Raw genomic sequence first — 23,540 nt, forward strand, 5'->3', positions numbered from 1 at the left:
ACAAAAAAGAAGCTGAGATCCAGAACCCTTTTCTCTGCTGTGGTTCTGGAGGAACAGCTACACACTGAATCACCTGATCAGGAAGGCTGGTCTGTGATTGGCTGGGAGAGGAGGACACTTCACAGACTGATACCAGTCATGGATCATCCTGACCTCCCTCTCCACCAGACGATGGACAGACAACGGAGCTCCTTCTCCAAGAGACAAAGAACGCTACAGGAAATCTGTCCTGCCTCAGTCCATGCGCCTGTTTAACTCCTCATCTGCATGTGACACATAACACTCTGGACATCTTTCCTTCTTGTAATCACTTTTTTCAGTTGTAATTTCTGAAAGAATTCTGTAAGTTACGTGTAGATAGTAGAAAGCGTTCCTCCTGGTGTTGAGTGCCTGTACACTGCTGCTGCAGCTTCGTCCAGTAGTTCTGGCTCTGATGACTCTGTGTCTCTTACCAGAATATTTATTACAAAAATACATTTTCAAAGAGCTCATAAATCCAAAGTCTGGTAGTTTTAATGTGTTGCGTCAAAAATGGACAGGAGAGGTTTGTGATTAGTGTTTCTAAATGTATAATCAGTTTATTGATATAGTTTATTCTTTATGGCAGATGGATAGTCAATGAAGCCAAATAATATTATATTATATTATATTATATTATATTATATTATATTATATTATATTATAATCTGTCAGTTCTCCCTCCGGCCCGCGGGGGCGCTCTAACAGAACGTTACTCCGCAGAAGTGACGTAGAAGCTGTTTTCATCGAACCGTCCAATCAGCGGCACCGTAGGTAGTTTAAACGCGGCTGACAGCGGGCGGATCGAGGCTGTTATTACTATATATTTAAAGATTTTGATCTGTCTATATTCATCTGAACATCAGGCAGCAGAGACGCGGCGTCGCTCTCACGACGCGATCACGGAGCGACGGATTATTCAGCCTCTAACCGATGTCACACCGTCGAACGGAACTCCGTCCAGAAACTTTGTAATTTAAAATAAAACGTGAGAGTGAGTGGGACAGGGTCAAAGGTCACCACGGTAAGAGGGCTTACCTGGAGCAGCATTATCCAGACTTCAGTTCGGCCTAGACACAAAGTACCTGGACGTGTTTACCTGACTGTTAACTGATCTTAACTGAACTGTTGAATGACCGTTAAGGTTCAATGTTTATATCGATCAGCTGATCGGTCTGAATGGTCCCTGTCCTCAGGTCCAGGTCCAGGTCCAGGTCCAGGTGCAGTGATGGCGGAGGCCCTGGTTATGTCGTCTGTCTGTAGACAGTAAGTGAGATCAGTCAATAATGATTATTTGTTATCACAATTAAGACATCGACACTGATAATAATTAATAATCTGTTAATTAATTCGTTTGATCCCAGGATTTATAAATAAATTTATAAATCAAGTGAACTGAGACATAGCATAGCATAGACTGTAAATAAATATGGACCGACTCCTCTAACCTATAGGTGTATAGGTCATAAACTCCACCCCCTCCATGTTAGTGGGCGGGACTACAACACTAAAAAATTTCCACGGATGCTTTCTGTCATTATGGGTAGTTAATATAATGGTGATGAAGGTTAAAGTGTCAACTTTTTTCGCTACCTTTCACTTTAGTTATACGACGCTATAGAAACAGGATATGACATAATGGAGTATAATCCATCATTCCCGTGTAGCTGGTGGCGGTAGAGCAGAGCGTAGGATTACCTACACGGGGCATGGTGAGTCTGGAGGAAGTGTGGGCGGGGCATGGTGAGTCTGGAGAAAGTGTGGGCGGGGCATGGTGAGTCTGGAGGAAGTGTGGGCGGGGCTATTCTCTGGCTTGTCCTCTGAACGTGAGTTTAGTGTCAGGGTAAAAGTCCAGTAACTGGAAATGTTGTCTGCAGGTCGACCACTCACAGCGAGGCCCATCTAAGTGGAGGGGAGGGGCTTTTGGAGGAGGGCGGGGCCAATCTGAGGAGCGAGTACTGTAAGGAGTCGCTGACGAGAGGAGGCGAGGAGCTGAGCTTCGAGGAGCTGAGAGCAGAACGATACCAGCAGAGGAAGCAGAGGGAGATGGAGGGTGGGTCTCACTCATTTTAAAACACAATAAAACACAACAACAACCATAAACAATAATAACACAAAATCACAACTCACTGGTGTTGTCCATGTCCTCTCTCCCTGTCCTCTCACTGTGTTAAACTCTGCTTGTGTCCTGTTGTTTATCAACTGGTTTTATTTACCTACAATAGTTTAAATCCAGACTGTTCATCTTGTTTTCCTTTATTTTTTAATCTGTATGTTCTTGTTTTTGAGAGAACAGAGTTTCTGAACGCCGTGAACATTCAGAGGAACATTGTTGTTTACGTTTGTCTCCTTCAGAGAAACTCAGGACTCTGACGGAGGTGAAGCAGCAGCTGAGTCTGGAGCTGGAGGAGAAGAAGAAGGAGCTGATGGTGATGAGGAGGAGGAGCCGACGGCCCCCGGTAACCTGACAAAATAATAGGAACACCTGCCTAGCTTATTCTCACAGGGTTAGCCTAACATGCTAGCAGTGTTAGCGCAACATGCCAGCAGGGTTACCCTAGCATTCTAGCAAAGTCAGGGTAACATGCTAGCAGGGTTAGCTAACCTGTTAGCCTAACATCTTGGTCCCTGTCTCAAACATCATGCTAGCTTAGATGCTGACATTATGTGTGGACTCAGTCTGAACTGTACCTAATGTAGTGGCCACTGTCTTCTGACTCCTCCCCTCAGATTGCCGGTGTGGCCCCGCCCACTTCCTCCTCCACTGTGTGTGAGGCTGCTGCTGCAAGGCCTGCTGGGTAATAAACATGTCGCCCTCTCTCTCTAAGGTTCAGTGGATCTGGAACTCATCGTCTCATTTCCTCTCAGCAGAACCTGTTCAGACCAGGACCTGGACCACAGAGGGGGGACAGGTGAGACCCCAGAACCAGGACCAGATTAACCAGTCTGACATAGTCTGTCTGGATGTTGTTAATGACTAGTGGAGGTAACTAGATCTGGTCTGGTCTGGTCTGGTCCAGGAAGACTAGAGTCTGGATCAGTCTGACCAACAGGAGGCGGAGTCACGGTGGCCATCTTGTCTCTAAAACCGAACTGGTTGATTTATGTCCTCAGGTCAGACCCAGAGCAGACCGGACTCCTTGAGACCAGAGTCCAGAACCAGTGAGATGCTGAGCCCCACCAAGTACAGCGGCATGAGGGTCGGGTCGGCTGGGGACAGGAGTGCACTGGGGGAGGACCAGGACATCCAGGACCAGGAGAAGGTGGACCAGAACCAGGAGCGGGAGGAGGTGGACCAGGACTGGGACCAGGGGGTGGTGGACCAAGCTGCTTCTGGTACCAATTCTTCACTGATGGTTTTGGTTCCGGGTTCCAATGAAGAATTAATGCCTGATCATTCCAGACCAGAACTGACTAGACCAGCCTGGTCTGGACCAGTCCAGAGTCTGGTCCTAGGGTCTGGTCTGGAGTCTGGTCCAGAGTCTGGTCACAGGGTCTGGTCCAGAGTCTGGTCCAGAGTCTGGTCACAGGGTCTGGTCCTAGAGTCTGGTCCTAGGGTCTGGTCTGGAGTCTGGTCCAGAGTCTGGTCACAGGGTCTGGTCCTAGAGTCTGGTCTGGAGTCTGGTCCAGAGTCTGGTCACAGGGTCTGGTCCTAGGGTCTGGTCCTAGAGTCTGGTCTAGACTCTGGTCCTAGGGTCTGGTCCTAGACTCTGGTCCTAGGGTCTGGTCCAGACTCTGGTCACAGGGTCTGGTCCTAGAGTCTGGTCTGGAGTCTGGTCCAGAGTCTGGTCACAGGGTCTGGTCCTAGAGTCTGGTCCTAGAGTCTGGTCTAGACTCTGGTCCTAGGGTCTGGTCTCACCCCACCATGTGGACCAGTTTAATCCATGTGAATGTCTGTAATTAGATATTTGTGGTGAGACCAGGTCCTGAGATAAAACTGATCCAGATAGAACCAGGACCTCTGGGACCCTCACGCCTCGTGGATCCAGTCTTCATAGCTGAGGACCAGGTCTGCTGTGTCTCTTCCAGATTTGGGGGACCCCTCCCACCCGGATGTCCGGCGCCGTCTCCTGGAGCTCTGTGATGTCACTTCCTGTCCAGACTGTCACTCGGAGCTCCGCCCCCTTCCAGCTGTGGAGGAGAACTCGTGTCTGTGTCTCGGTACGGGTCTGGTTTCTGGTTTCTGGTCTCATGTTGTACCGTAACATGGACTGATCAGTGAGGGGGGGTCATGTCTGCACCTGTCCACCAGGGGGCGTCCTCTACCACATCTACTCCACAATCCTGGAGGGGAACGGTTTCTCCGTCTTTAAAGGGGCCACAGAGCAGGACTACGCCCTCCTCAAGGTCTGGACCAGGACTCTGCCAGCACACTTAGGTCAGGTCTGATTCCGTCTGGTCTGGGTTCAGGTCTAGACTCTGTGTTGTCCTGCAGGTGGACAGCAGTTCCGTCCTCTGGGACTTCCACCAGCTGACTCGTCTGAGGACGGGTTCTCTTCCTGAGGGTCTACCTCTGATCAGCTGTTTCCTGTTTGTGGACGGCAGCATCACGGTCTACACCACCCCCCCAGGACACATGTTCACGGTGAGTCATGGTTCAGGTCTTGTGGGTCTTGGGGGGCCTGGGTTGTGACGTGGACTGTCTGTGTGCCAGGACCTGGTGCAGAGCGTCTCCTCGGACTCAGTGGGTTTTAGAGCCGTGGCTCTGCTGAGGCTGGTCTCTGAGCTGGATTCCTGTAGACTGGTTCATGGCGCGCTGCAGCCCCCCCTCCTCACCTGCTGCCACAGGTAGGTCTTCTAGGGTCGGGACTAGGGTCTGGACTAGGGTCGGGACTAGGGTCAAACTAAACCTCTGAAAGATAAAGATTACATCAAAGATGGCCGCCATCATGAACGCTGGTTAACTCTGATCCTCTGGTTCTGGTTCTGGTTCTGGTCCTGGTCTTAGAGGGTTCCATCTGTCTGACTGGGTTCTCCCGGTGGACTGGTCTTCCTCCGTGGACCTGGACCTGCAGCCGGACGTGACCTCCGTCCAGCAGCTCCCCTCAGCTCAGACCTACATCAGCCTGGGTCTGCTGGAGCCCACCGCCCCCCCACAGCTGGTACTCACCTGTCCACTCACTTCAGGCTCCGCCCCCTTCACTGGGATTACCAGGCATTAACCCCTCCCCCTCTCCTGTCAGGTGGACCTGGTGGGCGTGGCTGAAACTGTCCACCTCCTCCTCACCAACAGCAGGATGGTCCCGGTCCAAGACGCCAGCGGCTGGACGGCCCAGGACTTCAGCGGGGACGAGCCCTGGTAGGACTCACACCTGGACTCTGTCTTTCTCTATTCTGGTTCTGGTCTAATCTGGTCTAATCCTTGCCCTCCAACAGTGACATGTACACCAGGATGTGGAGGAGGTTTTTCCGGTCCCTGTTGAATCCTGGTGGTCGTTCACCTCGGTCCATCCTGTCAGAGCTGAAGGATCAGCTGACGTCTCTCTACCAATGAACCTTCAGCTGTTACTCTGCCTGTTTAAATAAAGTTAACTGATGTTAATAAAGTTGTTTCAATAAAGTTTGTTGGATCTGGTTTGTCGTGTTTAGTTAATTAAGGTGAAACACTGATTCAAAGTCTGAGTTCAGTCAATTAAAACTGAAATCTGTCGTTTCCATAGCAACGCGCTTACAGGAAACGGATCACGTGACTGAGCTGAATTAACTCTCATGTTGAACGTGATCGAGTCCAGACTGGACGAGCCTCAGCGTAAACTGGTTGGTGGAGATGACGTTAAATCTATCATAAAATGAATGGAGTCTGGTTGAGTCACCTCTGCCTCCTCCTCCTCTGCCTGAGGGGAGAGCGAGACATGCTGCAGCTTGCAGAGAGAGGGAGAGAGACACCTCCTCACCTCCTCTTGTCTCCTCCTTTCTCCTCTCTGCAGCCACGAGCTGTGTCATGTTTCTTATCAGTGGCTGAATCTGTCGAGTCTGGATCTGACCTGAGTCCCACAAGAGTCCGTTCAGAATCCTCCTGTTTTATGTGACGAGCAGGAGTTCTGTTCTGCTGAACCACCGTCGCGTTAATAAAGCTTCTTCAAACAGACTCCGCCTCCCTCCACCTGGAACCAGGTGAGACGGCCACGAAGAGGTGGGGGAGGGAGAGTCGGGGGGAGGAGGAAGAGCAGCAGAGAGTCTGAGGAGAACGACACCACGAACCGACCAGTCCCACCTGGACCCACCTGGAACTGACTGGAACCGACCGGCCCCACCTGGACTCACCTGGACTCACCTGGAACTGACGAGACCCACCTAGAACCACCTGGAACCGACAAGACACACCTGGACCTGACTGGAACGGACTAGACCCACCTGGACACACCTGGACCTGACTGGAACGGACAAGACCCACCTAGAACCACCTGGAACCGACAAGACACACTTGGACCCACCTGGAACTGAATGGAACCGACTAGATCCACTTGCACCCACTTGAACCCATCTAGACCCACCTAGACCCACCTGAAACTGACTGGACTCACCTGGACCCACTGGACCTACCTGAAACTGACTGGACCCACCTGGACCCTGCAGCCAGGTGAGTGTCTGAGTTCTCCACTGAACCGTCCCCATCTTTAGTTTCTGATGGTTCAGGTCCAGGCCCAGGTTCGGGTTCAGGTTCAGGTCCAGTTTCCACAGAGAGGCTCCAAACTCTCATTGGTCAGTTTCTCTCTGATGTCATTTATTATTATTATTATTATTATTATTATTATATTATTATTAAATCGTCTGATATTTGAATGGAGTCTGGTGGAGATTCCCAGTCGGGTCTCTGGAACCGGAACCCTCAGGTCTCTAGAACCAGAACCCTCAGGTGTCTAGAACCAGAGCCGTCAGGGTTAGCATATGGCTAGTGTTAGCTTATCTTCAGGTAGCCAGTTTTTTGTTGACCCGTCCATCCACCCAGACCTCCTGGACCATGTGACCTACTTCCTGGACCATGTGACCTACTTCCTGGTGGGTGCAGCTGGAGGCCGTTGTCAGGGCGACAGGAACTGAGCTGGAGGAGTCTGGTCACACCCTGAAAACACACACAGCATTACACACACAACACTAAACTAATACAATACACACAGCATTAGAGACAACACCTCCTGGAAACGCACAACACAACAACACAACAACACAACACAATACGTCAATGACACAACAACAACACAACACCCGTCATGCATCACATGATCAAAGTATTTTAACGATAAATGAGGTCAGATGTACAAAACAGGATGTGAACACTTACATGTTAACATTAGCTTAGCATGTTAGCGTTAGCACCACATGGTTCCCAGTGGAATCTGAGTCCAGCCTCTGGTCTCTGTAAACAGCTTCTGATTGGTTGTTGAGGTTCCCTGTGTTCTGATTGGCCCCCAGGTGAACGGAGCTGATCCCATGACCTCCTGACCTCTGACCTCCAGGTGAGTATGAATCCTCGATGTGCTGCTCTCTCTTCGACTATTAGCTAGCATGCTAACCGTAACTAGCTCATCCATGCTAGCTTTTCTTCAAGCTTGTATATCTGAGAGTAACTTGCAGTAACAGCTCCGGTTGTTTTCCTCAGGTCTCATCGCGTGGTGGCTGCGTTGCCGTGGCGATGCCATTCCGCCGCAGGAAGAAGAAGAAGAAGGAAATCTCAGCTCCACAGGACTTCCAGCACCGCGTCCACACATCCTATGACTCCACCACAGGACACTATGTGGGTCTGCCCCGACAGTGGCGGGGGGTCATCGACACGCTGAGGAGGCCACGCCCCCTGGACGAACCCCCCAGGGTCACCGAGCTCAGGCCCAACAAGGTTAGAGGTCATGATGACAGGTTTTTATTATGTTGCTTATTCTGACCAGAAGGGGGCAGGCTCTGGCAGTCTCAGGGGGTGTGTCTCTGACCAGAGGGGGTGTGTCTCTGACCAGAGGGGGTGTGTCTCTACAGGCCATAGTTCGTGGCAGCTTCATCGGCCATGGCGACTACATCAGTCATGTGATCTCTGAGATGAGCCGTCTGTCCGTCACTGGCTCCGCCTCCAAACGCCACCGCAGCCCGTCGCCACGGAGACGGGCACGCTCACTGGGTCGGCTGGAGGTACCGGTCCAGGACGACTCCGACCGGGACCTGGGTCAGCGGAGCTCCACCTACTGGCAGGACCGGATCCGACAGAGCGACGGCCCCCGACTGAACGGAGCCATGCAGAGGGCCCGGTCCACCTCCCAGGTGGGCTCCTCTAGAACTCCTCTAGAACTCCTGTAGTACTCCTCTAGAACTCCTCTAGAACTCCCCTAAGACTCCTCTAGAACTCCTCTAGAACTCCCCTACGACTCCTCTAAGACTCCTCTAGAACTCTTCTAGAACTCCTGTAGTACTCCTCTAGAACTCCTCTAAGACTCCTCTAAGACTCCTCTAGAACTCCTCTAGAACTCCTCTAAGACTCCTCTAAGACTCCTCTAGAACTCCTCTAGAACTCCTCTAAGACTCCTCTAAGACTCCTCTAGAACTCCCCTAAGACTCCTCTAGAACTCCTCTAGAACTCCTCTAAGACTCTTTTAGAACTCCTCTAGAACTCCTGTAGAACTCCTCTAAGACTCCTGAATGTTCTCTGAATGAATGAATGTCTCCTCCATGTGTCCTGCCAGGTGGACTCTCAGGGGGGGGAAAGGGGGCAGTACTCTCAGAGTGAGGGGGCAGGGCTAAGACCAACTGTCAATCATCTTCCCTCATCCATGGAAACTCCCAGAAGGCCGAGCTCCTCTCACCACCTCCAGGTATTAACCCTTCATGGGGCTGAAGTTACAACCCCCCCAGACTGAGACTAACCACAACCTTTTTTTCTGCCCCCCCCCCCATCCATCTAGCTCCTGTCCTGCCCCCTGCTGCCCCCCCCCAACAGCAGCAGCAGTCCCATTATCACAGGTAGACCGGTACCTGGGGGGGTGTCCCGGGCTACTCCAGCACCTCCAGCCCCCCCCACCCAGCCACGCCCCTCCCCTGCTGGCTCCACGAGCCCGCCCCCCCCGTCCTCCTCCCCCCGTCCCCCACAGAAGCTGACCCATGAGCAGTTCAAGGCGGCGCTGCAAATGGTGGTGGACCCCGGGGACCCGAGGACGTCCCTGGAGGACTTTGTGAAGATCGGGGAGGGGTCCACGGGGGAGGTGTTCCTGGCCCGGGAGCGTGGGGGGGGGCGGCAGGTGGCCGTGAAGATGATGGACCTGAGGAGACAGCAGCGCCGCGAGCTGCTCTTCAACGAGGTACCACGGACCTGTCCCCAACGTGTCCTCTACCTGTCCTCTACCTGTCCCCAACATGTCCCCAACCTGTCCTGTACCTGTCCTCAACCTGTCCCCAACGTGTCCCCAACGTGTCCTCAGTGTGTCCTCTACCTGTCCTCAACCTGTCCTCTACCTGTCCCCAATGTGTCCTCAACCTGTCCCCAACCTGTCCACAACCTGTCCCCAATGTGTCCTCAACCTGTCCCCAACTTGTCCTCTACGTGTCCTCAATGTGCTCTCTACGTGTCCTCTACCTGTCCTCAACCTGTCCTCAACTTGTCCCCAACGTGTCCTCAGTGTGTCTTCTACGTGTCCTCTGCCTGTCCTCGATGTGTCCTCTACCTGTCCTCTACCTGTCCTCAACCTGTCCTCAACTTGTCCTCTACGTGTCCTCAGTGTGTCCTCAACGTGTCCTCAATGTGTACTCAGTGTGTCCTGATTGTCCCCTGGATGTCTCCTGACTGTCCCCTGGATGTGTCCCCAGGTGGTGATCATGAGGGACTACCCCCATCAGAACGTGGTCCAGATGTACCGTAGTGCCCTGGTGGACCAGGAGCTCTGGGTCGTCATGGAGTTCCTGCAGGGCGGCGCTCTAACACACGTCCTCAGCAGGACCAGGTGAGAAGACGTCTCTGTCTCACCTGGACGTCCCCTGCTCCCCTCTCATTGACGTCTCCGTGTCCTAATGTGTCCTCAGGTTGGACGAGGAGCAGATGGCCACGGTGTGTGACGGTGTCCTCCAGGCATTGTCCTACCTCCACTCTCAGGGAGTCATCCACCGGGACATCAAGAGTGACTCCATCCTGCTCACCCTGGATGGACGGGTAACCCTGTCCCCTGTCCCCTGTCCCCCGTCTACCAAAACCCAGTCTCAAACTCAAACAACCCTCTGTCTCAAAGTCAAGTGAAGTCACTCTGTCCTCTCTGTCCTCTCTGTCCTCCTGCAGGTCAAACTGTCAGACTTCGGTTTCTGTGCTCAGATCAGTAAAGACGTCCCGAGGAGGACGTCTCTGGTGGGAACTCCGTACTGGATGTCTCCTGAGGTCATCGCCAAGACGCCGTACGGGACTGAGGTCAAAGTCAGAGACAACTGAAGAAGACGCTAGGGAGGACACTTGTGTCTTCTTTGTGTCTCCAGTTCTAAACAATGATCCATGATGTAGATTTTAGACATTTGTCTTTTGTCTTTTTGTCCATTTTATCTGTCCTGGTCTGTGACTCCTGAGGGGGACACTGGTGTAGCTGTAACTGTACTGTGACATTAAAGACATGTCTTGTCTTCAGGTGGACATCTGGTCTCTGGGCATCATGGTGGTGGAGATGGTGGATGGAGAGCCGCCATATTTCAGCGAGACGCCCGTCCACGCCATGAAGAAGCTGAGAGACGAGGCAGCGCCGAGCGTCAAGAACGTCCAGAGAGTGAGACATCCTCACAATGCTAGCTAGCTAACTAGCTAACCAGCTACCTAGATAAATAGATAACCAGCTAACCAGATAACAAGCTAACTACCCAACTAGCTAATCAGCTAACTAGCTTACTAGAAAAGTACTCAAATAGCTAACCAGCTAACTAGCTAGCAGTGGCATGGAGACTTTTGTGGAAGTGAGGAAAAAGACAAAAACTGTTCAGGGTGGGGGAAAGACATTCAACAACAAACCATCGGTGCAAATACTAAATGAAATGAAACCTAGTCTCATAGTGGAGTGGACAGACCTAAGGTAACCGGGGCAGGTCTGGGTCCTGCGGGGACCTAAGGTAACCCGGGGCAGGTCTGGGGTCCTGCGGGGTCCTAAGGTAACCCGGGGCAGGTCTGGGGTCCTGCGGGGACCTAAGGTAACCCGGGGCAGGTCTGGGGTCCTGCGGGGTCCTAAGGTAACCGGGGCAGGTCTGGGGTCCTGCGGGGACCTAAGGTAACCCGGAGACTAGCATTAGCAGCACCCACCCGGAACCCGGTTTCCCTCTGGACCACGGACCTGTGAAGGTGTTTCTGTAGTTCAGTAAATAGTCTTTTACTAAATCCTCCAAATCTCCACCCTCCATCACTGCATTAGATTCAGTGGCTTCCCGGCCAATCACAGGTGAGCAGTGTTGTGACAGCAGCCCCCTGATTGGTTTCTCTGCTTGGGTGTAATACTATATCCCACCACTCTTTAGAGGTGGTGCTGTTTCACACACTGTGAAGTGACCTTCAGCATCCTCAGGAGAAAAAAAACAACTAGCTAGCTAGTTAGCAGGAGGTTGTGGACCAGGGCGCCTGCTGATGATGTCACTGTGTTTGTGTCCAGGTGTCTCCAGTGCTGAAGGACTTCCTGGCCTGTATGTTGACTCGCGACACGTTGCAGCGCAGCAGCGCCACCGACCTCCTGAAGCACCCCTTCCTGCTGCAGGCTGGCCCACCACACTGCCTGGTCCCACTGGTGTCACTCTGCTGAACCCCTGAGACTCACCTGAGACTCACCCGAGACTCACCTAAGACTCACCTGAGACTCACCTGAGACGAGTCTTCCAGACGGTTTGACTGCACCATTTAAAGTGAGTTCTGATTGGATGTTAGAGAAGCTGCAGCCTCAGCAGCCAATCACACAGCGGTATTGCCGTAAGCCCCTCCCACCTGGACTACCAGGAGGGTGAGCTCGTGGTCATGGGGTCAGCTGATGTCACCTGAGAGGAGGCTGTGGCCGGAGGATTTGGTTCCTTCATGTTTCTACGGTTGTGTTTATTGAGAATATTCAACATTTATCTATTTTAAATCTCTTCTTTAAGCTTTACAGGCTCTAACTGGAAAACACTGAACCCCAGAGTGTTACTGTAGGACGTCAGAAGACTGGTTTACTTTAGTGAAATATTTCAAATTGTTTTCTTTTTCCTGAGTTAAATCCAGATGAATGAATGTCTCATATCTGGTTCTGGTCTCATATCTGGTTCTGGTCTCATATCTGGTTCCTGGTCTCATATCTGGTTCCTGGTCTCATATCTGGTTCCTGGTCCTTAAACTAATGTAAACATGTATTTGTCACATTAGAACATCAGAGCTGATTCAGACACTTGTCAACATCATCACATTAGAAACATTAGGACACTTGTTCTTCTTCATGGTTCCTAATAAACCAGTTCAGAGGGGGACCTTGTAGACCACATTAGACCCTGATTAGACCTGAGGATGTTTCCTGGATCTTCTCTGATTGGCTCAATGAAAACCACATGACAATAAACCTCACTGAGAGGAACCAGAAACCACGTTACCACATGTGGTTCCTGGTTCTAGATGGAGGGTCAACAGTTAAATAATAAATTAATTCGTTTCCTTGTTTAATCTGAGGAGACATCAACTCTTTCTCTGAATCAGAGCTTCAACAAAAACCACCGTTAAAACTTTTAAATGATGATGAGAAAAGCACTTTTAATGTTTCTGTTCTTCAACTGTGATGATGATGGTGATAAAGTTATTCTTTCTCTTACAGTGGTTTTATAAACATGTGTAATAATTAATTATATAATAAATATGTTCAGTATAAAATGTTTTTGTTTCACGTTTTTTTTTGTTTTGTTTTTTACTTTAAAACATTAAAACCTAAACAAGACCAATGAGAACCAACCAGGAAGTACAGAAAGTCACAACATGTCCTCCGCACACCACCTTAGCTCTGAAGGCTAACCCTGCTAGCATTCTAGGCTAAGAGCCTGCAGCCTTAAAGGCAAACCCTGTTAGCAGGCTAGGCTTACAGTCTGTAGATTTAAAGACTAATCCTGATAGCATGCTAGGCTAACAGTCTGCAGATTTAAAGACTAATCCTGATAGCATGCTAGGCTAACAGTCTGCAGATTTAAAGACTAATCCTGATAGCAGCACTGAAAGCTGAAGCTACACCAAACCAGTAGAAATGGCCGCCGTGAGAGAAGTGAGAAGCTCATCGCTGAGTCTGTAGTAACAGGAAATAAGTATAGTAAGTATAGTATAAGGACGGACAGTTAACAGGTGAACGTATTTGCTGTCCCGTTGTCCTCAGAGGCTAAAACAAACTTCACAGAGCAGAAGAATCAAAGCTGAAGGAGGAGACACATGTTCAGATAAAACTGGAGAGGTTTCTATTCAGAGCGACAGCGTCTCTTCAGTCCATCAGACGACGCTTTCATATCTTTACAAAGCTTCAGGACGACTGAAATAAAACCTGAATGGAGACTTCTGAGCTTTAAAGTCATGAGAACAATTAAATTGTTGAAAAGCTTCAGTTTGTATTTTACAGGTTACACATTGTTGAGCTGTTCCACATCTGTTCATTGCTTTTGTTTGTGTCTCCAGTTCCAAAAATAAGAGTTTATTTCATTAGAAAGAAAACAAAATAAATGTGCACATCTTTTAACTAATCCTTTGTTGAAACACCTTTTAATTTAATTTATTTATTTATTACAACACTCAGTTGTTGTGGGTAGGAATCTATTAACGTCTCCACTTGGCAATGTTTGTATGTTCTGATGTGATAAAGAAAAAAATGTGAAAAAGTTTCTTTTTTAATTTGACAGAAAACTCAACATCTGAGAGTCGGCCTCAGAGAATCTGAGTCAAACTCTGCTGCAGTGCATGCTAGGAACTGATAGTAAACATTTAAAGGAATAAATATGAAATAAATAACTTTTTAAATGTAAATAATGACATTGATAAGTAAACAAGTTCCTTTGATACGAGTTAATTTCCACTCAGCTCGTTCTAATGATTTAACTGCCGCCAATGTGTTTTTATTTATTAATACTTGTAATAAACCTGAATTGATGAACAGTTCCAGCTGTTGCTTATCTCATGGTGATTGAGTCTAAATGCAGACATGTCTCTATCAGCGACCTGATAACCAGGAGGACTCTGCTTCTCCTAAAATGGACTCTAACAGCCAAAGGTCCTGAATCTGCCCTCGTGGTTCAGATTTAGTTTGTCTTCCCCTCGGCATTTATCTCCTAATTTGGTTTCCAGGGATCCTTTAAAAACGCCGCCTGCTCTGAGAAGGCTGCAGTTCCTCATCGGCATCAAGAAAAGTCTCTTCACTCGGGTTGTCCTGTCTTTAGACGTCCTCCGTCCTGCACCATGGGTGACGCTCTGATGGCCGAGTTCGGGAAGGCGGCTCCTTTCTTGAGGAAGTCGGACAGGGAGCGCCTGGAGGCTCAGACCAGAGCATTTGACATCAAGACCGAGTGTTTCGTAGTCGACGATAAGGTCGAATATACAAAGGGACAGATCCAGAGTAAAGACGGAGGGATGGTGACGGTCAAGAAGGAGGATGGAACAACAGTGACGGTAAAGGAGACGGAGGTTCACCCCCAGAACCCGCCCAAGTTCGATAAAATCGAAGACATGGCGATGTTCACGTTCCTCCACGAGCCCGCCGTGCTGTTCAACCTCAAAGAGCGCTACGCCGCCTGGATGATCTACACCTACTCCGGCCTCTTCTGCGTCACCGTCAACCCCTACAAGTGGCTTCCTGTCTACGACGCTGAGGTGGTGGGGGCCTACAGGGGCAAGAAGAGAAGCGAGGCGCCCCCTCATATCTTCTCCATTTCAGATAACGCCTACCAGTACATGCTGACTGACCGGGAGAACCAGTCCGTCCTCATCACCGGAGAATCCGGAGCAGGGAAGACAGTGAACACCAAGAGAGTCATCCAGTACTTCGCCAGCATCGCAGCAGTTGGAGGCGCAGGCAAGAAAGACAGCAGCAAAGGGACGCTGGAGGATCAGATCATCCAGGCCAACCCGGCGCTGGAGGCCTTCGGCAACGCCAAGACGCTGAGGAACGACAACTCCTCTCGCTTTGGAAAATTCATCCGAATTCACTTCGGCCCGAGCGGCAAACTGTCGTCTGCCGACATTGAGACGTACCTGCTGGAGAAGTCCCGCGTCACCTTTCAGCTCAAGGCAGAGAGGAACTACCACATCTTCTACCAGATCCTGTCCAATCAGAAGCCGGAGCTGCTGGACATGCTGCTGATCACCAACAACCCCTACGACTACTCCTACATCTCCCAAGGAGAGGTGACGGTCGCCTCCATCAACGACTCAGAGGAGCTGATGGCCACCGACAGCGCCTTTGACGTCCTCGGCTTTACTCTGGAGGAGAAGATGGGCGTCTACAAACTGACCGGAGCCATCATGCATTACGGGAACATGAAGTTTAAACAGAAGCAGCGTGAGGAACAAGCCGAGCCAGACGGGACCGAGGCCGCTGATAAATCCGCCTACCTGATGGGGCTGAACTCCGCTGACCTCATCAAAGGGTTGTGTCATCCCAGGGTCAAGGTGGGAAACGAATACGTCACCAAAGGCCAAAGCGTGGACCAGGTGTACTACTCCATCGGTGCTCTGGCGAAGTCAGTGTACGAGAAGATGTTCAACTGGATGGTGGTGAGAATCAACCAGTCCCTGGACACGAAGCAGCATCGCCAGTACTTCATAGGAGTCCTCGACATCGCTGGGTTTGAGATATTTGACTTCAACACCTTTGAGCAGCTGTGCATCAACTACACCAACGAGAAACTGCAACAGTTTTTCAACCATCACATGTTTGTTCTGGAGCAAGAGGAGTACAAAAAAGAAGGGATTGACTGGGAGTTCATCGACTTCGGGATGGACTTGCAGGCTTGCATTGACCTGATTGAGAAGCCTATGGGGATCCTGTCAATTCTGGAGGAAGAATGCATGTTTCCCAAAGCGAGCGACCAGACCTTCAAGTCCAAGCTCTACGACAATCATCTGGGCAAGAACAAGATGTTTGAGAAGCCCAGAGCAGCAAAGGGGAAAGCAGAGGCTCATTTTGCCCTGGTTCACTATGCTGGCACCGTGGACTACAACATCGGGAACTGGCTGGTGAAGAACAAAGACCCTCTGAATGAAACGGTGGTTGGCCTTTACCAGAAATCCTCTCTAAAGCTTCTCAGTCTGCTTTTTTCAAGCTATTCTGGAGACGGCGGAGACAAGGGAAGCGGCAAAGGAGCCAAAAAGAAAGGGTCCTCATTCCAGACAGTGTCGGCTCTTCACAGGGAAAACCTGAACAAGCTGATGACCAACCTGAAGACCACTCATCCCCACTTTGTCCGCTGTCTGATTCCTAATGAGAAGAAAACTCCAGGAGTCATGGACAACTGCCTCGTGATGCACCAGCTCCGCTGTAACGGTGTCCTGGAGGGCATCAGGATCTGTAGGAAGGGTTTCCCAAACAGGGTGCTCTACGGTGACTTCAAGCAGCGCTACAGGATCCTGAACGCCTCAGCCATCCCAGAGGGTCAGTTCCTCGACTGCAAGAAAAGCGCAGAAAAGTTGCTTGGCTCGCTTGACATCGACCACACTCAGTACAAGTTTGGACACACAAAAGTGTTCTTCAAGGCCGGGCTGCTGGGAACCCTAGAGGAGATGCGAGATGAGCAACTCTCTCGGATCATCACCAGGATCCAGGCCAATGCCCGGGCGTTGCTCATGAGGGAACAGTTCGCTAAGCTAGTGGAACGTAGAGATGCCCTGATGGTCATCCAGTGGAACCTCCGGTCTTTCCTGGGAGTGAAGAACTGGCCGTGGATGAAGCTCTTCTTCAAGATCAAACCTCTGCTGAAGAGCGCTGAGTCTGAGAAGGAAATGGCCAACATGAAGGATGAGTTTAACAAGCTGAAGGAAGCTCTGGAGAAATCTGAGACCAGGCGGAAGGAGCTGGAGGAGAAAATCGTGACTCTTCTCCAAGAGAAGAACGATCTGACTTTGCAGATTCAGTCTGAACAGGACACACTGACGGACGCCGAGGAACGCTGCGAACAGCTGATAAAGAGCAAGATTCAGCTGGAGGCCAAACTGAAAGAGATGACGGAGAGACTGGAGGACGAAGAGGAGCTCAACGCAGATCTCACCGCAAAGAAACGAAAGCTGGAAGACGAATGCTCTGAGCTGAAGAAAGACATTGATGACCTGGAGCTAACTTTAGCCAAGGTGGAGAAGGAGAAACATGCTACTGAGAATAAGGTGAAAAACCTGACAGAGGAGATGGCTTCGCAGGATGAAAACATCATGAAGCTGACCAAAGAGAAGAAGGCGTTGCAGGAGGCTCACCAGCAGACTTTGGATGACCTGCAGAGCGAAGAGGACAAAGCCAACAGTTTGACCAAAGCTAAAGCGAAGCTGGAGCAACAGGTGGACGATCTGGAGGGCTCACTGGAGCAGGAGAAGAAGGTCAGGATGGACCTTGAGCGCTCGAAGAGAAAGCTGGAAGGAGACCTGAAACTAACCCAGGAGAGCTTGATGGACTTGGAGAATGACAAGCAGCAGCTGGAGGAAAGACTCAAGAAGAAAGACTTTGAGATCAGCCAAATAAGTTCAAAACTGGAAGACGAGCAGGTCGTTTCCGTTCAGCTCCAGAAAAAGCTGAAAGAAAACCAGGCGAGGATCGAGGAGCTGGAGGAGGAGCTGGATGCCGAGCGAGCCGTCCGGGCCAAAGTGGAGAAGCAGCGCTCGGATCTTTCCCGTGAGCTGGAGGACATCAGCGAACGTCTGGAGGAAGCCGGCGGAGCCACGTCGGCTCAGGTGGAGCTGAATAAGAAAAGAGATGCTGAGTTTCAGAAGCTGCGCAGGGAGCTGGAGGAGTCCACCCTCCAACACGAGGCCACCGCCGCCTCGCTGAGGAAGAAACATGCCGACAGCGTGGCTGAGCTGGGAGAACAGATCGACAACCTGCAGCGTGTGAAGCAGAAGCTGGAGAAAGAAAAGAGTGAGTTCAAGCTGGAGCTAGACGACTTGACTTCCAACATGGAGCACGTGGTGAAGACCAAGGCGAACATTGAGAAGATATGTCGAACAATGGAGGACAACATGAACGAGTACAAGAGTAAACATGAGGAGGCTCAGAGGACCATCAACGACCTGACCACCCAGAGGGCAAAGCTGCTGACTGAGAACGGCGAGTTTGGACGTCAGCTGGAGGAGAAGGAGTGTCTGATTTCACAGCTGACCCGAGGGAAGACCTCCTACAACCAGCAGGTGGAAGATCTCCGCCGGCAGCTGGAGGAGGAGGTCAAGGCCAAGAATGCCCTCGCCCACGCTGTGCAATCAGCTCGACATGACTGCGACCTGCTCCGAGAGCAGTTTGAAGAAGAGCAGGAAGCCAAGGCCGAGCTGCAGAGAGCTCTGTCCAAATCCAACACCGAGATCTCGGCCTGGAGGACCAAGTATGAAACGGATGGGATCCAGAGGACAGAGGAGCTGGAGGAGGCGAAGAAGAAGCTGGTTCAGAGGCTGCAGGAGGCAGAGGAGGCCATCGAGGCCGTGAACGCAAAGTGTTCCTCCCTCGAGAAGACCAAACACCGACTCCAGAACGAGATCGAAGACCTGATGCTGGACCTGGAGAGATCCAACGCGGCTTCAGCAGCACTGGACAAGAAACAAAGAAGCTTTGACAAAGTCTTGGCTGAGTGGAAGCAGAAGTTTGAGGAGTCGCAGTGTGAACTAGAGGCCTCCCAGAAGGAGGCTCGGTCCCTGAGCACTGAACTCTTCAAACTGAGGAACGCCTACGAGGAGTCTCTGGATCAGCTCGAGACCATGAAGAGAGAGAACAAGAACCTCCAGGAGGAAATCTCCGACCTCACGGACCAGCTCGGAGAAGGCGGAAGGAGCGCCCACGAGCTGGAGAAGATCCGGAAGCAGCTGGAACAAGAAAAGGCTGAACTCCAGTCGGCGCTGGAGGAGGCCGAGGGTTCCCTGGAGCACGAAGAGAGCAAGATCCTCCGAGCTCAGCTGGAGTTCAACCAGGTGAAGGCCGACATGGAGCGCAAGCTGACCGAGAAGGACGAGGAGATGGAGCAGGCCAAGAGGAACTACCAGCGCATGATCGAGTCTCTTCAGTCCTCTCTGGAGTCTGAGACCAGGAGTCGAAACGAGGCCTTGAGAGTCAAGAAGAAGATGGAGGGTGACCTGAATGAGATGGAGATCCAGCTCAGCCAAGCCAACAGGCAAGCAGCCGATGCCCAGAAACAACTCAAGAGCCTCCAGTCATTTCTGAAGGACACTCAGCTGCAGCTGGACGACGCCCAACATGGCAACGATGACCTGAGGGAAAACATCGGTCTGCTCGAACGCCGAAACAACCTGATCCAGGCGGAGCTCGAGGAGCTGAGAGCCGCCCTGGAGCAGACGGAGAGAAGTCGGAAACTGGCTGAACAGGAGCTGACCGACGCCACTGAGCGGATGCAACTGCTGCACTCCCAAAACACCAGCCTTATCAACCAGAAGAAGAAGCATGAGGCGGACCTCCTCCACCTGCAGAACGAGGCGGAGGAGGCCATTCAAGAGAACCGCAATGCTGAGGAGAAGGCTAAGAAGGCCATCACAGATGCAGCCATGATGGCCGAGGAGCTAAAGAAGGAGCAGGACACCAGCGCTCATCTGGAGCGCATGAAGAAGAACATGGAGCAGACCATCAAAGACCTGCAGCACCGCCTGGACGAGGCCGAGCAGATCGCCATGAAGGGAGGCAAAAAGCAGCTCCAGAAACTGGAGACTCGCATCCGAGAGCTGGAGAACGAGCTGGAGGCAGAGCAGAGGAGGGGGGCGGAGTCCATCAAAGGGGTTCGCAAGTACGAACGCCGGGTCAAAGAGCTCACCTACCAGACGGAGGAGGACCGCAAGAACATGGCTCGCCTCCAGGACCTGGTGGACAAGCTGCAGCTGAAGGTCAAGTCCTACAAACACATGGCGGAGGAGGCGGAGGAGGCGGCCAACACCAACATGACCAAACTCCGTAAGCTGCAGCACGAGCTGGAGGAGGCCGAGGAGAGGGCCGACATCGCAGAGTCCCAGGTCAACAAGCTGAGGGCCAAGACCCGGGACGGGTCCTCCAAGAAGGGCCTGGACGAGTGAGGACGTCCGGGACAAGCAGGTGGGTTCAGACTATAGATTGTTACCGACAAGACAAATAAAACTTTTTAGCTGCTTCTAACTGAATCTGTTCGGACCCACAGGGCTTTGATGGAACCTGGAACCAGGACAACGAATAAATGAATCTGACTCCATCTGAGAAAAACTCAAACCTTCATCTGTTAAGGCTCAAATTGTTCTAAACTCATCATCATCTTCAGCCAATCAGAACCCAGCTGATCCTGGTTCAGGGTGGTTCTTTAGTTTGTTTCTCTCTCCTCCTCCCCTGATTGGAAGTCAGACGGAGCCTTCTGATTGGCTGGTTCGGCCCCAGGTCATCCACCCAGCGCCAACATTAGAAGGGGTCCAGCTCCAGGAGTTTCCTGCTACAAATAATAATAATAAATAAAAGTATCTGATATTCCAAGGCTTGACAGAGTTTTAGTTTTAGAGCTGTGGACACAACACAACACAACACAACACAACACAACACAACACAACACAACACAACACAACACAACACAACACAATGCAACACAACACAACACAACACAACACAACACAACACAACACAACACAATGCAACACAACACAACACAGAGACCTGGAACTAATGAGAAGCTTCTTTTTCTTTAGAGACGTCCAGTTGTTCATTAAATGGAAACTTTCATAATGTTCTTCTTCGAACTCAAACAAAGTTCATTCATGAAACTGGTTCTGAGTTTTTATCTATCTGGTCACGTGACCACAGATTATTTGATTTCTTCTACAGTTTAAATAAAGTTTATTCAGCCTGAGTCTGGTGGGTCAATCCAGGACCTGAGGTCCAGGTTTTATTTTCAGGAAAAGGTTACGTTTAGTTTTTCATTGATAGTTTTCATTGATCATCAAAATGTTCGTACTGTTTAAAAACAGCGAGGAAACATTATCCCACATTCTCCACTATGAAGTAAACACTAGATAGACAACAATAACTGCATGAATTATACTTCTGCAATTACCTGAGGGATAAAAATAAATAAAATTCAATAAAAAGACAATAAAAAGGTAAAAATAATAAAGTAAGTTTTCCGTTTTCTTTAATGATTTCTAGCTGTTAAGTTTAGTTTGACAGCATGAAAACAGAATCGCGTTACATCAGCCTAAAGTCAGGGTTGTCCTGAGGGTTAAACTCAGTTAGACAAAAAAATGTGAAACGATAAATTAAATAAAGGTCGGTCTGTAGTTTGATGTTTGCCTCAGACTGGGACCATGATAGTAGAAGGAGCCTCATCGTATGTTCAGGTGAAAACTTTTGCAGAAATTAAAAGGTTCTAGAGGGTCATGTGTTAAAAAGCTTTAAAACCCTGTAAGAGTTTCTTAAAATGGATCCAGAATCAGACAGAGAGCAAGTCCAGAGACTCTAAAACTGGTCTGATGTGTCTCTGTCTGGTCCTGGACCAACAGTCCAACGGTCACTACGCATATAACACAACACCTCCTCCTCCACCTCCTCCACCTCCTCCTCCACCTCCTCCTCCTCCTCCTCCTCCTCCTCCTCCTCCTCCTCCTCCTCCTCCTCCACCTCCTCCTCCACCTCCTCTCCTCCTCCTCCCTCTCACTCCTACTACTATCCACCCTCCCTCCACCTCCTCCACCTCCTCTCTCTCCTCCTCACTCCTCCTCCCTCCTCTCACTCCTCCACCTCCTCTCACTCCTCCTCACTCCTCCTCACTCCTCCTCCACCTCCTCCTCCTCCACCTCTCCAACCTCCCTCCACTCCTCCTCCTCCTCACACCTCCTCCTCCACTCCTCCATCCTCCACCCTCCTCACCTCCTCCTCCCCTCCACCTCCTCCTTCCACCCTCCCCCTCCTCCTACTCTCCACCTCCTCCACCTCCTCCCCTCCCTCCTTCCACCTCTCTCTCCACCTCCTCTCTACTCTCCTCCTCCTCCACCTCCTCCACCTCCTCCTCCTTCTCCTCCTCCTCCTCCTTCTCCTTCCTCCACCTCCTCCTCCGGTTGAAAAGGTTATAATATCATTTGTGTAGTTTCTGATTTATTCAAAGAAATATTTACTTTATTGAACCTATAACCTCCTCACACTTTATAAGTTATGTTATAAAATCAGATACAGGAGCTTTTATTTATTTAATTAAACTTAATGAAATCAGACATGATTGTGATTTAACAGGAACAGTTTAGTGAACATAGATTTATATGTTATTGATTTATTTGATTTAATATAGATTTATATGTTATTGATTTATTTTATTTTATATAGATTTATATGTTATTGATTTATTTTATTTAATATAGATTTATATGTTATTGACTTATTTTATTTAATATAGATTTATATGTTATTGATTTATTTTATTTAATATAGATTTATATGTTATTGATTTATTTTTTTAATATAGATTTATATGTTATTGACTATTATTTATATAGATTTATATGTTATTGACTTATTTTATTTAATATAGATTTATATGTTATTGATTTATTTTATTTAATACAGATTTATATGTTATTGATTTATTTTATTTAATACAGATTTATATGTTATTGATTTATTTTATTTAATACAGATTTATATGTTATTGATTTATTTTATTTAATATAGATTTATTTGATCCGCAGACTTTAGTGACTCATGTTCCAGATAAAATAAAATAAAATAAAACAAACCGTGGTCAACATGTGATGATGTAAATGTCATCATCATTTATTTGGACGTATTTTATTTTCTTATTTCTAATAGTTGTAGTTTGTCTCACAGCTTTTATTTTGAAGGTCTGTTTCTGGCTCAGTTTGACTTCAGTCTGAGTTTAAACATCAGGACTCGAGCCCTCGCTCCACAGGGTGAACCAGCCTGGACCACGAGAGACCCGCCGACCATGAGAGACCCGCCGACCATGAGAGACCCCCGGACCATGAGAGACCCCCGGACCTGGATCCTGGGCCCCGGGCCTGTGGGTGGGGGCAAAGCCAGCAGGAGGTGGGTCAGACTGGTCCCGGTGCTGGTCTACGTGCTGTCTGTGTCCCTGGCCGCCGTGGTCCTGGCCGTCTACTACAGCCTCATCTGGGGTCCCACCGGACCTGGGCCGACTGGGACCAGGACTGGGACCAGGACTGGGACCAGGACTGGGACCAGGACCGGGACCTTCGGGACTGAAGTGAATGAGACTAAAGGTGATGAAGAAAACTCTGATCAGGACCCTCCGGACACTTTGACTGAGACAACTCTCAGAACCAGGACCAGTGGGACCAGTGGGACTACCGGGACTACCGGGACTACCGGGACCACCGGGACTACCAGGACCACCCATTGGGCTGCCTTGTGGCCAGAGACAGAGTCCGGGTC

At 50.0% G+C, this 23,540-nt stretch overlaps 3 protein-coding genes across 9 annotated transcripts; all 3 read left to right on the forward strand.

Annotated features, from left to right (window-relative positions):
- Positions 1 to 161: 161 nt before the first annotated feature.
- On the forward strand, positions 162 to 5,578 carry bub1ba (BUB1 mitotic checkpoint serine/threonine kinase Ba). Of its 6 annotated transcripts, none has more exons than XM_047573519.1 (14): positions 162 to 303; positions 1,215 to 1,284; positions 1,896 to 2,071; positions 2,374 to 2,477; positions 2,749 to 2,816; positions 2,890 to 2,930; positions 3,133 to 3,354; positions 4,048 to 4,179; positions 4,271 to 4,365; positions 4,454 to 4,603; positions 4,673 to 4,806; positions 4,967 to 5,120; positions 5,202 to 5,317; positions 5,395 to 5,578. In XM_047573519.1, exons 2-14 carry the CDS (start codon positions 1,247 to 1,249, stop codon positions 5,510 to 5,512), a joined length of 1,548 nt encoding a protein of 515 aa, XP_047429475.1. In that variant the 5' UTR covers positions 162 to 303; positions 1,215 to 1,246; the 3' UTR covers positions 5,513 to 5,578. The 6 variants fall into 6 exon arrangements, with proteins under 6 accessions (XP_047429475.1, XP_047429477.1, XP_047429474.1 ...); XM_047573521.1 differs by having other exon boundaries at positions 181 to 303; positions 1,227 to 1,284; XM_047573518.1 differs by lacking the exon at positions 162 to 303 and adding an exon at positions 344 to 1,042 and having other exon boundaries at positions 1,227 to 1,284.
- A 792-nt stretch (positions 5,579 to 6,370) lies between these two features.
- LOC124998882 (serine/threonine-protein kinase PAK 4-like) lies at positions 6,371 to 12,278 on the forward strand. Of its 2 annotated transcripts, XM_047573514.1 has the most exons (12): positions 6,371 to 6,598; positions 6,968 to 7,017; positions 7,432 to 7,475; positions 7,619 to 7,852; positions 7,987 to 8,265; positions 8,685 to 8,813; positions 8,904 to 9,296; positions 9,802 to 9,935; positions 10,015 to 10,141; positions 10,265 to 10,390; positions 10,602 to 10,736; positions 11,604 to 12,278. In XM_047573514.1, exons 4-12 carry the CDS (start codon positions 7,652 to 7,654, stop codon positions 11,748 to 11,750), a joined length of 1,671 nt encoding a protein of 556 aa, XP_047429470.1. In that variant the 5' UTR covers positions 6,371 to 6,598; positions 6,968 to 7,017; positions 7,432 to 7,475; positions 7,619 to 7,651; the 3' UTR covers positions 11,751 to 12,278. The 2 variants fall into 2 exon arrangements, with proteins under 2 accessions (XP_047429470.1, XP_047429469.1); XM_047573513.1 differs by lacking the exon at positions 6,968 to 7,017.
- A 2,049-nt stretch (positions 12,279 to 14,327) lies between these two features.
- myh6 (myosin, heavy chain 6, cardiac muscle, alpha) lies at positions 14,328 to 20,988 on the forward strand. The gene is made up of 2 exons (XM_047573475.1): positions 14,328 to 20,213; positions 20,296 to 20,988. The coding sequence occupies exon 1, from the start codon at positions 14,393 to 14,395 to the stop codon at positions 20,192 to 20,194; it is 5,802 nt and encodes a 1,933-aa protein (XP_047429431.1). The 5' UTR covers positions 14,328 to 14,392; the 3' UTR covers positions 20,195 to 20,213; positions 20,296 to 20,988.
- The last annotated feature ends 2,552 nt before the right edge of the window (positions 20,989 to 23,540 follow it).

This window comes from Mugil cephalus, chromosome 21, assembly GCF_022458985.1.
Source record: "Mugil cephalus isolate CIBA_MC_2020 chromosome 21, CIBA_Mcephalus_1.1, whole genome shotgun sequence".
In the NCBI taxonomy this organism is placed as follows: Eukaryota; Metazoa; Chordata; class Actinopteri; order Mugiliformes; family Mugilidae; genus Mugil; species Mugil cephalus.

What these genes read in the sequence shown, in the direction of transcription:
- bub1ba (XM_047573515.1), top strand. Translation starts at nt 1,151, where the DNA reads ATGACCGTTAAGGTTCAATGTTTATATCGATCAGCTGATCGGTCTGAA. An exon ending in GAAGCAGAGGGAGATGGAGG is followed by an intron (nt 2,072 to 2,373) that starts GTGGGTCTCACT and finishes TGTCTCCTTCAG; the next exon opens with AGAAACTCAGGACTCTGACG. An exon ending in CTCCTCACCTGCTGCCACAG is followed by an intron (nt 4,807 to 4,966) that starts GTAGGTCTTCTA and finishes TCCTGGTCTTAG; the next exon opens with AGGGTTCCATCTGTCTGACT.
- LOC124998882 (XM_047573514.1), top strand. Translation starts at nt 7,652, where the DNA reads ATGCCATTCCGCCGCAGGAAGAAGAAGAAGAAGGAAATCTCAGCTCCA. An exon ending in CACGTCCTCAGCAGGACCAG is followed by an intron (nt 9,936 to 10,014) that starts GTGAGAAGACGT and finishes ATGTGTCCTCAG; the next exon opens with GTTGGACGAGGAGCAGATGG. An exon ending in GCGTCAAGAACGTCCAGAGA is followed by an intron (nt 10,737 to 11,603) that starts GTGAGACATCCT and finishes GTTTGTGTCCAG; the next exon opens with GTGTCTCCAGTGCTGAAGGA.
- myh6 (XM_047573475.1), top strand. Translation starts at nt 14,393, where the DNA reads ATGGGTGACGCTCTGATGGCCGAGTTCGGGAAGGCGGCTCCTTTCTTG.